Source organism: Gorilla gorilla, chromosome 6, assembly GCF_029281585.2.
Source record: "Gorilla gorilla gorilla isolate KB3781 chromosome 6, NHGRI_mGorGor1-v2.1_pri, whole genome shotgun sequence".
Taxonomy (NCBI): domain Eukaryota; kingdom Metazoa; phylum Chordata; class Mammalia; order Primates; family Hominidae; genus Gorilla; species Gorilla gorilla.
In genome coordinates this window covers 92,130,751-92,147,554 of record NC_073230.2, presented here as the reverse complement: position 1 = coordinate 92,147,554, position 16,804 = coordinate 92,130,751, and the positions used below count along the sequence as shown (strand labels likewise).

Sequence of the window (16,804 nt, the reverse complement as noted above, 5' to 3'; positions counted from 1 at the left end):
TATTTCAAAGATTAAGTAGCTTTTAAGAGGTTAATCATCTATGTAAATTACATATTCCATGCTTATAATTAATACTGAACTACAATAAAAATCTGGCTTAAAACTTACCGTAACTGATTAGAGAAGTCATCCTCTACATTGTCGTCATCCCAATTATCCTCCCAGACATGTGCATCTTCATCTTCATCTAAGCCAGCCCAGTCTAAAAATAGAAACAGATGCTGTCTAAATATTTCTCATACATTATTTCCACAATTACAAAAACTTTGAAAAGCTTGCTACTGAACACTCACAATTCAAAAACAGCTAAAACCATATCTATGAAAAATGGTATCTTCCTTAAATCTGAGCTTATGCTGTCTAGTTCTCTCAATTCTTGAGTTTCCAGATAATCTAAAACAGAAGTTAATACAAAAAATTCTACTTGCCAAGAAAACTTACAATTTCAGGAGGATATTTACTTTACTGATTTTTCTTTGAACTCATTTTTAGAAGGTCGACTTCACAATCTTTCAAAACACAACACCAACAACCCTAAAGCAAGTTGAGTGGCAGGAAGATACCAGTGTGAAATTCAAAACTGCAAAACATAAGGATAACTTATATACAAATATTTAAAAGTAGACCAAACTGTAAGCCACCACTAGTATCCGCCTAATATAACTGATACAAAATTTATATTTTTAAAGGAAGAATAAACATAAATATGCATAAAGAAGAATATTGTAGTTTTTAGTTTTCCAGATTTTCTTCCTCCCTTTGGTAGTGGTAGAGGGGAGGTTTAGATTGAGATTTCAGCTTTTGTTTAGAATGGTGAGAAAGTGCGTATGTATTACCACTATTCTCTAACCACAAATCTCAAGCTTTAAATATGCTATGTGGGTTGAGCCTGGAAATAGAAATTATCTATTTGATAGTTATTTTAAGGAGTCTTTATAAAGATGTCTAATGGAGTTTTATGTTACAAAAAATAATTTAAATAAAGACTAGATACTATGTTCTTGAGTAAAGGGGGTGACATAACTCAAAATCACAACAGAACTGTTTCAAGGTTCTAAGACAACAAGCAGATTCTACTCAGCTTGAACCACTTCCAAATAACCAGCTTCCTAAACTGTTAAGTAGGTCGCTTCCATCTGCATTGGTCCCTAAAAAGGAAATAATCATGTGTCAAAAGATTCAAGCCAGAAATATAAAATAATATTTTACACTTTCCTGCTAACCTTGTAAGTCTTTGAAAAATACTGTAGAGCCTTATCTTTTAAAGCAACTATCTTTTAAGAAACAAAATTTTTCATCTAATTATGATTTGATTCAAAATGTTATTTCAATAGTTATTAAGTGATGTCTTCAAGTTGACTTTACTTCTTTTAACTTAGAGAGGGGAAAATATTTAAGAATGGTACAATTTTTTTAGTTTATAAAGTTAAACTCTGATCATCATTTACAACAAAGATAAAGCATCTCTCCCTCGTCTAATAACCATCTCACCCTATTTTAATGGCAGGGAAAGGAAAGGAAAAAAGTAGAGATAAAGTCCCAGGAAAAAGGAACTGGCTCATGAAGAGGGGGAAAAAGATGACTGTGAGCAACATTTTAGGTAGAACATATAAAAAAGATTCGTAATAATACCTCTATAGTTCTTTGGTATTACTATACTGTACTTCATAGTTATGACACTACTGAGTAAACAAAGACGAAAGAGCTGGCCAAATTCTTCATTAATTATCTGATAAATCTAGATAAACTTTGTAGCCTTAATAGCATTATCTTAAGCAGTAAGAAGCACTGATGTCTATGTAATAGCATATCACCCTTCCAATTATCATAGATGAGGAATCTGAGAAATAACCTCTTTTCTATTACAACTTATTAAGCAGTTAAAATTAATATGAGCACTATTAAGAAAAATAGTGCTAACACTGACAAACCAGAATCTATTTTGGATGGATATTTTAAAGAGTATATTAACCTGGATTATGTACTTAACTATATTACATAAAAAGCTTATGTGATAGGGTATAATGCCCCAAAATAGTATGTCCAACACTTACAAATTCTCTATACTATATATACATGTTACAATATATGTAAGTTACAATACATACAAACTCAATGTATAACATGAAAAAGCTGTAACTATTGTAATCTCTGGGTTTAGCTGACATCTTCTTGGATCTCTGAATTGTGTTTTAATCTTCAACTCTAACACTACACTGACAACCAAGCAATTTTAATCACTCAGTTTTAAAGGGTTAACTCCAGAAATAGTTTTGAAAAGGACAAAATATAACCAAACAATGATACCCATGATACCTGATATACCTCATGTCTAATGCCATCCTTCAATATGTAGATGGCCTTATAAAGCATACACTTTACCTTAAACACTAAATGCATTGCCAGAATTGTGATTAATCATGTAAATAACCACAGCTGTATTTACTTCAATGTGTATGCCTCCAGATGTGTACTGGTTTTTTAAAAAAAAAAAAAACCCTACATTTAAAAAAGTCAGAATTGGAAATAACCAGTAACAGATGCCTAATACATAAGTTTCTAGCAATTCTTATTTTAGACGTTGTCCCAAATTGGGCTTTCTTCACTTTGGCTAGTTGAGAATTACATCTGTGACTAGCTTTAAATTTAAAAAATCTGAGCTATCCAAGATCTCACACATACTTCACCTAAGTATCACCTTGACATTTAAGTACAAAAAGAATCTTCTTTCAACTTAGAAAATTCTTTTAATACTTACTTTCCCCTACTCTGCAACATACATTTCCAAATTTCTGAAAGGCATGAAATACAGCATTTTTGAGAAAAGTAAAAAGGAAATCCCACTCATACTAAATAGGGTTGCAAATGTTCTATTCTACACCAATTTTCAAGAGCATCGAATTCTTATTCCATAAAAATAAAGGTATTCTGAACATAAACAACCTAATCTCCAACCAAGTTTCTTCAAATACAAAACATGCAAGTATATACAGAACATTACATGAAAAGAAAAATACTAAATTGAACATTCACCATCTTAGGTGTGTGTAAAAGAGAAGAGCAATACTTACAAACAGCATCACTATACTCATGAGTATGATAATGAAGCCACACCATATCCAGTGATTCTGAGATAAATTTACAAGTGTTCCTGCTGAGGGTGTATGAAACAAATTATTTTTTTTTTCAAAATTTCACTTCTGTAGGTTATCGTAATGCAAACACCCGTATACCCTGCAGATCTAATGTCTAGTCAGTGACTAAGAAATCAATACCTAGCACTGCACCACTTTACTACTATATTTTCTCTAACAAGGACCAAAACTGTTAGTGGAGAACTTCAAACAAAAAGCAAGTCATAAACAATGTTTTTATTGGCAGGCTGTTGGTGAGCTTTCAGTTGTGGCAGAGTCTGAAACAAAGGATCAAAATAACTTCATCATCATTCATAACTATTCTTACATTTTTTAAAAAGGAAATCCAAACCCAATTATTTTCATCAACAATTAAAAAAATATAAGTCTGGCAGAATGGTTCCACTTTGTTGGTTCTCTTTGTTGATTTGGGATTTTTTTTACTTTAAGTTCTGGGATAGATGTGCAGAATGTGCAGGTTCGTTACATAGGTATACATGTGCCACAGTGGTTTGCTGCACCCATCAACCCATCATCTAGGTTTTAAGTCCCACACGAATTAGGTATTTCTCCTAATGCCATCCCTCTCCTTGCTCCCCACCCCCTGACAGGCCCAGGTGTGTGATGTTCCCCTTCCTGTGTCTACTATGCGTTCTCATTGTTCAACTTCCACTTATGAGTGAGAACATGCGGTGTTAGGTTTTCTGTTCTTGTGTTAGTTTGTTGACAATGATGGTTTCCAGCTTCATCCATGTCCCTGCAAAGGACAAGAACCCATCCTTTTTTATGGCTGTATAGTATTGCACAGTGTATACGTGCCACCTTTTCTTTAACCAGTCCGTCATTGATGGCCATTGGGATTGGTTCCAAGTCTTTGCTATTGTGAATAGTGCTTCAATAAACATTCATGTGCATGCGTCTTTATAGTAGAATGATTTATAATCCTTTGGGTATAACCCAGTAATGGGATTGCTGGGTCAAATGGTTATTTCTAGTTCTAGATCCTTGAGGAATCACCACACTGTCTTCCACAATGGTTGAACTAATTTACACTCCCACCAACAGTGTAAAAGCGTTCCTACTTCTCCACATCCTCTCCAGCATAAATTTTTAAAAATGTATTTGTTTTTTCTTTCGCTTCCTGAACCTGGTAGATTTGTGGTTTTATTTTTAATTCCATAAAATTTACAAAAGCCATTACTCTCATCTTTTCCAAGCCCTTATGCCCTAGATTCATCTCATCTTGGTACCCTCATTCTGATTTACCCTTCACATTACTGAGTCAAGGGTATCCAATCTCAACTTCACCATGCATATTCTTAAGACACGCATGGGCAAAATCACAACCCCAGATTTCTTCTTATTCTCAACACCCCATATCAAACTAGTTGCTAATGCTTCATCACTTCTACCTCCCTTACTGTTGTTGCATCCATCATTCTCTTCACTTCATTTCTAATAATAATTTATTTCGCCCTTAGTCCTCACCTGAGTTATTTCGACAATTTGCTAATTAACCTCCCTGACTCTAGTCTTTCTATCTTTTCAAATTAATTCTGCTGGGTTAATGTTTCAGCATATTGCCTAAAGGAAACTTACACATATCACTGTCATAAGCAAAACAAACAAAACATTTTAAAAACCACTTCTCATCTACTTAATTAAGGATTAAGTCCAAACTGGTCAGAGGCTTAAAGCTTTCCATGCTTAGGCCGCAAACCACCTGCATTTGCAACTACTATTTCATAAGCAAATACCATATACATACACATTTATTTTTCACTTCAAAGCACCTACACCTTTTCCCTTCTTTTGAAAACCCCTTTCCTACGTTTCTTTTGAAAGCCCTGTTCAAAGGCTGCTACCTTGCACTGTACATAACTGGAAGTAATCTGTTTCTTTTGAACTGCTGTTGCACTTTACTATCAGTTGAAGGAAACCACATTACATCTTACTCAGAAGCCCAACAGGTAAGAGAAACAAAGGCAATGTTGCTCTGGTTTAACTGGGGGTAGGGAGAAAAGGGCTTTGAGTCCCACCCCAGGATAAGCACTTCCAAAATACTAAAGCACTCTAGCTTGGTGTTAAAACCACTGATTCTTCTCTCCCTTGACAACTACTACTTACTAAGTTCAAAGACAAATATCTATAGAAGTCAAATTTGCTTCAAGACAGCCTCTAATTAACTGTGACCTTGGGTAAATTAAATTTTGCTGATCCCTAGGTATAAAACTTATACCTCAAAGAGCTATGAAGACTCAATGACACTGTGTATGTAAAGCACTTAGTACTGATAAATGGCAGCTAGTACCATTCTCTCTGTACTTTTCAGTACCAGATTTATAGGAAACACTCAACAAATACATGTCAAATGAATAAATCCTTTATTACATGCTAATCACTGGAAAGGCAATTTGTGGGATGAGAGAGGTGAGTAGAGAAACATGTCCTAGAATATAAACAATACAATTTCCACCAAACATTACATGTACACCAGAGTACACAACCAGACAAAGGATTAAGGATATTTGGTAAATTTTAAATACTTATGAAGAAGAGTACAGTCATCCCTCGGTATACTCGGGGTACTTGTTCCAGGACAGCCCAAGTATACCCAAATCTATGTATACTCAGGTCCCATGGTTAGCCAAGTGGTAGTCAGCCCTCTCTACAGGTGGGTTCCATATCCTGTGAATATCATACTTCCTTTTCCCATTTAGCTGAAAAAAATCTGTGTATAAATGGACCCTCACACTTCAAATCATGTTGTTAAAGGGTCAACTGTATACAGTTTTTGAAACTTATTTTCCTCTCAATGTTTTCGCAGTTCATCACATCTTTCAATGAGTAATGTTTAACAAACAAGTAGTAACATTAGACACTACTTAAACCACAATTGCTTACTGCTTGCTCATTTCACAGAACCAATGAAATAGCTAACCAAATAGTTTTTCAAAGAGTTTTTCAGTGTTTAATATCCTGGTTCACACCTCTCACTAACCCTTCCCAAGCACCAGCATCTTGATTTGGGGGTTTTTCATTCCAATCTGTATGTACCCCTAAATAATGTATGTTACTATTTTGTGTGTCTTTCTATGAATAACCACATTATTGTTTAAGTACTTGTAGAAAAACATTTAATGGCAATTTTTTTTAATTTACAAGTTTCTAGTACTGCAAAATAAATCAATTATCAAATAACTCACAAATTTAACAAGCTTAATTTTGAATATATTCAAAATTACTAAATACATGTCAGACATAGCTCAAATTCTAAATAAATACTAAACATCATCCAAAATCCAAACTCCTAAGTACATTAGAGGGGAGAGAAAAAAGGAGACTAATGTTTACTGAATACCAACTTTGTGCCAGACTCTGTTTACATATGTATCATTGTTCTGGACTAAATCTTTGTACCCTGGCCCCCCGAAACCCCCCAAAAAATTCTTATGTTGAAGCCCTCATCCTCAATACGATGGTATTCGGGAGGTAATCAGGATTGCATGAGGTCTTGCGGGTAGGGCTCCCATGATGGGATTAGTGCCTTAAGAGATACCAGAGAGCATGCACTCTTTCATTCTGCCACAAGAGAACACAGCACAAAGGCAGCCTTGTGCAAGGCAGGAAGAGTGGCCTCACCAAGAACTGTATCGACCTACACTTTAATCTTGGACTCCACAGCCTCCAGAATGGGTGAGAAAATAAATCTCTGATGTTTAAGCCACCCAGTCTATGGTATTTTGTTATGGTAGCCCAAGCCAACCATTACAATAATGTAATTCTTTCATGACTCTAATAAATATTATTAGCCATATATTACGGATAATGAAATTGAGGATTAAGATGGTAACAGCTCAGAGAAAAACATAATGGTTAATCTTACTTAAAAAAAATCAATCCAAATCAAAATGATACAATTTTATTTTTCATTCATGAGGTCAGTAATGACTAACATGTTTACTATCTAGTGTAGCAAGCTTATGAGGGAAAAGGTGAACTGTAGATGGAAACATAAATTGGCATAACCCTTCTCAAAGGCAATTTGAGAGTATCTGTCAAAATTTAAGATATGCCAGGTCTAAGATGAGGTGTCTAAGCCCAAGTAGAGCAAGGAGGCCATTCCTGGAGAAGGGCAGCATGGTGGGGCTGGTGTGTCAGAGCCTGGACAGAACGAAGAAGTCACCCACACTAGAGGACGGGAGGGTGGCCTGGCATAAAATGTGGAGCCCAAGTGGGTCGAGAAGGGCACCTGTTGGGGGCAGCAAAGATTGGTTAGGAAGGGGGATGACCAAATAGACAATACATTGAAGATAATGGAAGCCAGGTTTCTCACTATTGGAGAAGGGAATAACAAACGTAGAAAGGGAAAAAACTAGAATGAATCCAGTGGTGTTGAACTGCAACTGGAGACATCTGTGTGAACCCATGGTTTTATACATACACACACACACTCCTGTACATCCCTAGTTCCTTCCGCTTAGAGGGTCTGGGAGCAGGAATATCCCAAATGCAATAAACAGAAGCAAAGTGAAGACCCTGCATTCTAAATACCATTCTCCACTAAAAAGAAATCACATTGGAGCAACGGCTGATTTCACATATAAAATTAGTTTGGAATACACCTTGTGCCAGAATGCTAGGAAATGCACAAAGAATAATGGAGACATGTCAAAAGGACACAGAAGACAGCCTGAAGGGGTTCTGCATGTTCAAATATGGGACAATCTAAGAATCCAAATAATAGTTACAAATTATAACCTACTGAGTCAGAATCCACTAGTCCACACTGCTATACATTTTTTAAAAGATGAACAAGTTACAAGTTTGATGATCACTGGAATACTGTATTTACATAGTTTCAAAGTCCCTCCCCCAAAACTGCCTATTAGGAAGGGAAAATTAGTAACCTAACAATGGAAAGGCCTAACAAACACCACCTTAATAGAGTGATTGAAGTGAACATCCCCAGTAATGGAACAAATGAGAATAATGTTCCACCTAAAAAGATGTCATAAGAACAGAGCACCAGGACTACAATGTAGAACTTCTATCATGAGGAAATAGGCACAGTTGAGGAACATTCTACAAAATATCTGGCCTGTAGTCTTCTAAAGTGTGAAAATCATTAAAGTTAAAGACAAACAGGAAATGCTCTAGATTAAGGAAGACTAAAGAGACATGACAAGATAATGTAATCCAGGACTCTATAGCAAGACATTATTGAGACAATGGGAGAAAGCTGAAAGTGATCTGTGGGTTAGATCATACAGGTTGAGTATCCCTTATTCAAAATGCTTGAGACCAGAAGTGTTTCAAATTTTGTATTTTTTTTAATTTTGAAATACTTGCATTATATATTTACAACTGGGCATCCCAAATCCCCCAATCTGAAATTTCATGTTGGTACTCAGAAAGTTTGAGATTCTGGAGGATTTCAGATTTGGGATGCTCAACCTATAGTAATGCATCAGTGCGTTAATTTCCTGATTTTAATGGTTGTCTTGTGACTATGTCCTTGTAGGAAATACACATTAAAATACTCAAGAGTGATGGCCATCAGGTTGGCAACTTATTCACAAATGGTTTAGAGAAAAATGTTTGTACTGTACTTTCAACTATTCTGTAAGTTTGAGATTATTTCAAAATAAAAATTATATTATAAAAAAAGAGTCTGCCAATTCAATTTGGCAACTTCCTCTCTAGGAGTTTATCTTATAGATTAGCACACACACAAAAAGATGTAAACATATTCATTATCTGTAACAGAAAAAAACAAAACAAAACCCAAGCAACAAAAACCCTAAAGCTATAAGGTTATTCACTGCAGCATATTCCATTTTTTTTTTCTTTTAAAGGCCAGGTGCAGTGGCTCACCTGTAATCCCAGCACCTGGGAAGACTGATGGGAAGACTGCTGAGGCCATTAGTTCAGTACCAGCCTGGGCAACATAATGAGACCAAATCTCCACAAAAAATTTGAAAAAACAAATTAGGTGAGGTGGCACATGCCTGTACTCCCAGCTACTAGGGAGGCTGAGACAGAGGATCACTCAATCCCAGGAGTTCAAGGCCGTAATAATCTGTGACAGCGCCACTGCACTCCAGCCTGGGTGACAGAGCACTAGAGCAAGACCTTGTCTCTTAAAAAAAAAAAAAAAAATACACACACACACACACACACACACATATATATATAAAAGAACCAAAGAAAAAACTCTAGTATCTATCAAGAAGGGACTAGTTAAATAGACTATTTAAGATGAACACAATGAGGGCATGAGGTAGATTTTTATATTGATGCAAAAATGTACCTGAGATACATTAAATAATAAAAATCAAGTAGGAGGAAATAGTATATATCGTATGTCTTCTGTGTGTGTATTTAAAGGATACATACAAACAAGTACAATTTATAAATACATTCTGGAAGGATACTAAAGAAAAAAACATTTAACGTTGGTTATCACTGGGGCATAAATAACTTTTTTGGGGAATGGTAGAGGGAAACTGTGTTTTTACTTTTTAATTTATACTGTCATTAAGTTGAAATTTTTACCATAAGCAGTTACTTATACAATTATCCTATATAATATACTACAAAAATATTTTAAAGAGGAAGTTAAGTAACTAGCATGAGGTGACTAGCTGAAAGTTTATGAATGGTAGATTTGAACCTAGGCCTAATCCTAGATTCATCATGCTTATTCTATCCTGGGGTTCAAAAACTTTCTTCTTGCGCACAATTTTCAAAAACGGACATTCAACAGGTACTCTTTGAATCATTATACAGATTACACATTTTTTCTTAAAAATGTTTAGTAACATGAGTTCTACATTTCTTGCTACCACCATGTAACTAATTCAAATGTTTAATGGTTATGTCCACTGTATTACATTTAATAATGCAAAAACAGCAAAAGCCCTTTTTGGCACTAGGTAAACTGACTAGCATGGTGTGTGACATTATCAATACTGGTCACATCTATCTTCTACATTTAAGATTCTAAGGAATCCTCCTACTGAATGTTTAGTCCTGTTGGTATATGATGTTCACATAAATATTTCTCAATAGCATTTTTCACAGGGCAGTTCTTCCTCGTGCAGGCACAAATATAAAATCCTTGACCTCTACCCACTAAATGCTGGCAGTTTTTCTACACTCCTACCTGTCAAGTCAATGTGACATCCAAAAACACTCCCTTGGTTAAGAACCACTGTAAGATGTCATACTTTTTAAGGCACAGGTGATAGTGCCTCATTTATTCCAGAATGCTGGCAGCATTAGGGGATCACTTGTCTGTTGTCTGCCTCAACAGACAGATTCCCATCATAACACTGTCTTATCCAGAAATTTCTCAAGGGGCCAGAGGGTGGGAAGGTGGGTAGTATTCTGCTCCTGATTTCTTCAGACTATACAGAAATTTCACCTAATACAGAAAAAGTATAGAATACTTAGTATAATATCACTCTTGTAAACGCTATTGCTGCTGCAGGCAAACTCAATTTCATTCTAAATATTCTAAAAAAGCTTCTCTCTCTCTCAAAAAAAAAAAACCTTTCAATTCTGGCACAGAAGAGAATAAAAGAATCTAAAGGAGCACTTGTTCTCTTCCCTCTTTTACTCAAATCCACATCTAATTGTCACAGAAACTAATAAAAATATTTTTTAAAACTCTTTCAATAATTTGATATGAAAAAGTAGTCAAAGTTTTAAATAAATTAGGCTGGGCGCGGTGGCTCACGCCTGTAATCCCAGCACTTTGGGAGGCCGAGGCAGGTGGATCACGAGGTCAGGAGATCGAGACCATCCTGGCTAACACCGTGAAACCCCATCTCTACAAAAAAAATTAGCCGAGCGTGGTGACGGGCGCCTGTAATCCCAGCTACTAGGGAGGCTGAGGCAGGAGAATGGTGTGAACCCGGGAGGTGGAGCTTGCAGTGAGCCGAGATCGCGCCACTGCACTCCAGCCTGGGTGACAGAGCAAGACTCTGTCTCAAAAAAAAAAAAAAAAAAAAAGTTTTAAATAAATTATAGACTACTTCAGTTTTTGACTCTATCACCACCAACCTGACCGTATGATTTGAAAAATGAAATCTTTAGACTTTTAAGTTGCCCTCCGGTCCTAGAATTCTAACCATTTCAAAGCTTCCAAAATCATATCAAAATCAATCACACCCAGGACCTTGAATGTCTTCCTAATAAAGGCTGTTCTAAATCAGTTTAAGTAGTCAAGAAGTTGGAGGCTGTATATCACAAAGATCCTAAATATGATTTTTTACAGCTCCTGCTTAATGACCAGAAGATTACACACCCACCAATTAGAATAATTGTGAGGAAATGCCAATGTAGCACCAATTCACAGGCTATAGAATGGGGGAAAAAATAAAAGCAGCATTTATACCTTCAGAGACTCCTTCCAGATGTTGCACTTTACATTGAAGGGCTATTGAGAAGAAACTATGCTGGACACGGTGCCTCACACCTGTAATCCCAGCACTTTGGGAGGCAGAGGCGGGCGGATCACCTGAGGTCGGGAGTTCAAGACCAGCTTGACCAACATGGAGAAACCCTGTCTCTACCAAAAATACAAAATTAGCCGGGCATGGTGGCACATGCCTGTAATCCCAGCTACACGGGAGGCTGAGGCAGGAGAATCGCTTGAACCCAGGATGTGGAGGTTGCAGTCAGCCAAGATCGTGCCACTGCACTCCAGCCTGGGCAACAAGAGTGAAACTCCATCTCAAACAAACAAAAAAAAAAGAGAGAGAGAAGAAACAATAAAAATTCCCTTTCCTTAAAATGATTAACTGAACATCCTACCAAACACATTCTTATGCAAGATGGGATGTAGCAACGCCACTCCCAAAAGAAAGACCCACTCCCAAAAGAAAATCTATTAGTCGAACCATCAGTAACGACTTTCATGTGGCAACCTCTATACTCCAAGTTACCCAAGAGAGTGGATAAAATCCACTTTCTGGAGCACTGAGACTCAACAAAGCCTTTGAAAGTAAGATCTGTTATAGACTGCAGAGATGTTCATAGGCTGCCTTAATAACACCAATTTTAATTTGTATCTGTTAGTGAATTTGTCAATGGCATACTTACAAGAAAAATAATTTTCCAAAGTACAGAAAGAACTTGAAAGTAAATCAGGGCATTAATACTTGAAGTGAAAACTCAAATACCAAAAGATTGAAAATAGGTCACTGTTTTAAAGTAATACTTTTCAAACTTTAATGTTTTTTTCACACATCTCTCTTAGGAATCTTGGTAAAGCCCACACTGATTAAGTAGGTCTAGGTTTAAGGAATGATGAGATGCTGCAATTTTAACAGGCTCCCAGGCAATGCCAAGTCTGCTGTTTCATGGATCACATTTTGAATAGTAACAGACTCTAAACCTTGACTAGACCAAAACATGTCGGAAATGTAGATTCTCAGAAAAGAAATAATTCTTTGGTGATATTTTCTGAAGTGTTTTTCTTTTGCTTTTGTTATTCATCAGAACAATTTTCATGAGTAAATATTGAGTGGTTTCACCTTGTGGGATGATTTTCTCACAAATTCAAATTTAGAAAAACCTCTCCAAATCATAAACCAGAGAAGAGAAACTTGAACAAAATAAAGGCATTAAAAATGTTTCTCACTCTAAAATGGAAAGTTTCCTGAATGAATTAATTCTACACATTTATACCTGAAGACAACAAACATTCTGTAAGGAGACCCATAAATGGTCAATTACTTAATGTTAATAAACAAGTCTGTTGTGAGTCTTTTGTCCTTAGAAAGAATAATTTTTTTTGCTTTTCCTTTTACCTTTTTGTTTTTACTATATAACTACTGACACTTTGAAAAATTGCTGCTCACATATAAACTTAGAACAAGCACAAACTACACTTGCAAAAGCTGAAGAAAGTTGCTGAAAAAAATCAAGTGTACCATCAGGTACATAGTTAGCTCTAGATCGTTTTTAAGCAGTCAATTATCAACTAACTACTCATTTTAAATGCGGGTTCATTCATCATTCATTCAACATGCATTTATTGACCACCTACTATGTATCAGGCACTTTGCTAAATGTTACAGATAAAGTTTGGATCAGGGAGTTAGACCTTTCAGATCCTGGCTTGGACATAATGGCAAGTTTTGTTTGTTTGTTTTTCTTTTTGTCTCTAAGCCTCCATATTCTCAAGGTGATAGTGATAATTAGATTATGTAATGTAAATAAAGTGCCTAACATTCCACCCTGTATATGATAATGAAGAATGCTATTTGAAGTATGAAGTTTGAGTAAGAAGTAGATCCTACCTTCAATAGGCCAGCTTTCTACGACACAGCTCTATGTTGGCGGATTATGAAGCAACTTGAAAGTGAGCTAAAGAAAACATGACTGAATAGATAAATCCATTACCAAAACAAAAAACTAAGAATGCCTACAACACATAATTAATTCCAGAACTGAAAAGAAATGTGCTTTGGGTTAGTTTACCAGTTTCTGTAGCATGTACACTAATGTTCTCTTCCACTAAACAAAGTAACAGTACATTATAAATAGAACAAATGTTCCAGCTATGTGGTTTTATGCACAATAGGATCATGATAGGGTATACAACTTGGGACAATTTTAGTGAAGTAGTAATTGCTTGATGCAACAGGATGTGTACCCCATTAACCACAATTCTCTTTCTACCACCTTCAGAAAGTAATCTCCTTTTCTTATAAGGTAAATATTTACAAATCCTACTCATCAACCATCAGCCAATAAAGCAGCCTATTTTGAAAACCTAACTGGCAACAGCAATCTCACAAACAGAAGCAATACAGCTGAAGTTAAGAGCTTTGGTGTCAATCAGGCCAGGCTTCCCAGTTCCAGTTCTATTATTTCTAACTAGTTATGAGACATCAGAACTTTTCTTAACCATTCCGAGCTTCAGTTTATCTGAAGAATGGCAATACTGAGGCCTACTTCTTATATTTATGAAAGTGGAATATGCTATTACAAATAAAGCACTTAGACAAGTTCCTGAAAACAACAGCCACTCAATAAATGTTAGCAATTTGCTATTACCTACAATGAAAAAACCAGGTCTTTAGTTTTGAAGCTAAAAAAAAAAAAAATGTGTAAGGTTTAGGTTCTTTTAAAAAAATATTTTATTTTTGTAGGGACAGGGTCTCACTATGTTGCCCAGGCTGGTCTTGAACTCCTGACCTTATGTGATCCTCCTGCCTCTGCCTCCCAAACTGCTGCGATTACAGGCGTGAGCCACCACACCCGGCAAGTTTTAGGGTCTTATAAAGCATTAAGTTAGGTCACAGTTAAGTGATCAAAATGGTGAGGAACAGGAATAAGGCAATAATGTGTATTAAGCACCCCGTATCTTACCCTCCTATCCTACTTAATGAGACTTCATTTGTAACATCCTAAAAGTTAAGCAGCATTGGCGTAACTACAGACAATTCAATTCTGGAAAGGTTTAAAGACAAAGAAAGACGGCTAAAACAAAAAGAAAAGGAGGTTATGTAGACTTGAACTAAGTTTAAGTGGTGAGTAACCCAGGTGAACAGTAAACGGACCAACCATCACAGACGCGGGGCTATGGGTCCAGACTCACGGTGGCTCCTCCCAGTGAGGAAGCCGAAGCCATCGGGCCTCGCCAGTGAGTCTCAGCGCAACACCCCAAACCCGAATCTGGGGCGCCACTGAGGGGTGAGCGTTAGCGCCTCGATTGCCGGCCCTGGGAGTCCAAACTTCCCGCCGGTGCCCCCAGCTGGGCCCGAGCGCCCAAGCTACCTCCACACGGAGGCCTGAGTCACCGTTCGCGCGACACAGAAACCGGGGCCCAGCGGTTACCTTCGGCAGGGAACTCTTCAAACTCGTCGTCTTCCTCTAACAGACCTAAGTCTACCGGCTGCTTTTTCTCTGACATCTCGACTGTCCGCGCCCAACACCTCCCAGATAAGCAGAAAAGTTGGAACCCTCACTCTTCCTCAAGGAAACGCCACCGTCACTGCCGCCTCCGACGCTGACGCTACCATAGAGACTCGGGGAAAGAATACGGGAGCAGCGCGAGGAATGCTGGGATACTGGAGGTCAGCCCAGCGCTTCCTGCGGGTTTAGCGCCTTTTCCGAGTTGTGGAGGTGATTTTTTTTTTTTTTTTTTTTTTTTGGTCTCTACCTTGTTATTCGGACTCTCTGAATTGCCAAAGTTGAGATCCGTGTAGTTTTCCTGACTATAAGAGACTCATAATGTGTAAAACAAACAAACAAACCCTTAGTTTGCAACCGAGGAAGGAACTCTAGAGAGACTACAGTGTGACTGCAAACATTCATCAGCCCTTCACATACGTTATTACCTCCAGTCCTTAAGCCAGTTCCCTAAAGGTGGTATTAAATGTCTCCACATCACAGAAAATTCAGGTTCGGTAGGAAGCAGCCGAAGTCACTCAGGTAGTGCTAGACAACCGAAATGCAGATTTTTTTGCCTGGCTCCAATCTCCAGACTTTTCCATTAGGCAGTGTTTATAAGGTCTTAGAATTACTTTGTGGTAAATAGCTTTTTAAATAGAATTTGTGTGGTGTGTATGTGTGTGTAGTAACTCTGGTTTACAGGTTATTATACAGTAATGCTATTTATGGATTTGTGTAACATTTTATGGTGTTCAAAATATATCATTTAGAATTGTTTGAATAGCATTTGACTATCATTTTGAATACAGTAGCGAACTTCATGGAACTCTATATATAATATATGGATGTATATGGATGAATATTATGGAATATACGTACACAAATTGAGTATTATTGTAAATGTTGATACATGTTCCAGATTATATCTGTAAATACCATTCCTTTATTCAACAATGTAAGGTCATACCGCTTACCAGGAGCTGTGCATCAAACATGTATAGACAAGGTCCCTTTCTTCAAGGAGCTCATATGCTGCTCAGAGACATGTAAACAGATAAATCACAATGAAACACAGTAATCCACCTGAATCTCCATCTTAATATTAGTGAGAAATTAACAGAGTGTTTGGGAATACAGAAAATTGAATAATTAAATGTAGAACAAACTTGGCCAAGAACTACAATTAGATGAAATTTTTTAAAAATGTATCTCTTATACTATTTGATTTGTATAGATTACTGAAAATAATGGTATCTCACTACCAAAAAAATTATGTCAGGTAATGCATATCTTATTTAGTGTGATTTAGTCATTATACAATGTATTTGTATTTTAAAACATGTGCTCCAAAATATAGGCAATTTTTATTTGTCAATTAAAATAATTTTTTAAAGAAGGTAAAAAAAAAAAAAAAAAGATTTTGCCAAGGAGTCAGAAAACCCAAATTCTAGTTCCTGGACCTATTATTTATTTCATTTGATATATGATGAAGTTTGTATCAATCCTTAGCAAAAGAAAAAAATCAACAGCAGTATGGTGATTTTTTTCCCCCTAAAACTATATTCAATTGAAAGAGAGGTTGTTGATTTAAAAATCAGCAATCTTACATCAAGTTCCACCACCCCTGCCCTTTCTTCCATTGTACTGGTTTGTGAAATCCAGAATGCTGAAACTTAAATAACTTCTTATTTCAGATGAGATGGGGCATGTTCAGGGTGGTACGGCCATAAATGTCATGCCACATGGCACAATGAGCA

At 36.6% G+C, this 16,804-nt stretch overlaps 1 protein-coding gene across 5 annotated transcripts in view; it reads right to left on the bottom strand.

Annotated features, from left to right (window-relative positions):
- Nucleotides 1-15,202, bottom strand: part of SEM1 (SEM1 26S proteasome subunit) — an 89,316-nt gene extending 74,114 nt beyond the window's left edge. For 2 of the 5 annotated variants that reach the window (XM_063708638.1, XM_055392190.2), the window contains exon 1: nucleotides 14,991-15,193. In XM_063708638.1, the coding sequence (XP_063564708.1) occupies nucleotides 14,991-15,066 (76 nt within the window). In that variant the 5' untranslated portion in view covers nucleotides 15,067-15,193. Of the gene's footprint in view, nucleotides 1-108; nucleotides 203-14,990 lie in introns of all 5 variants that reach the window. The other 3 variants (XM_004045792.4, XM_063708637.1, XM_055392189.2) reach the window with 3 other exon arrangements.
- Nucleotides 15,203-16,804: the final 1,602 nt, after the last annotated feature.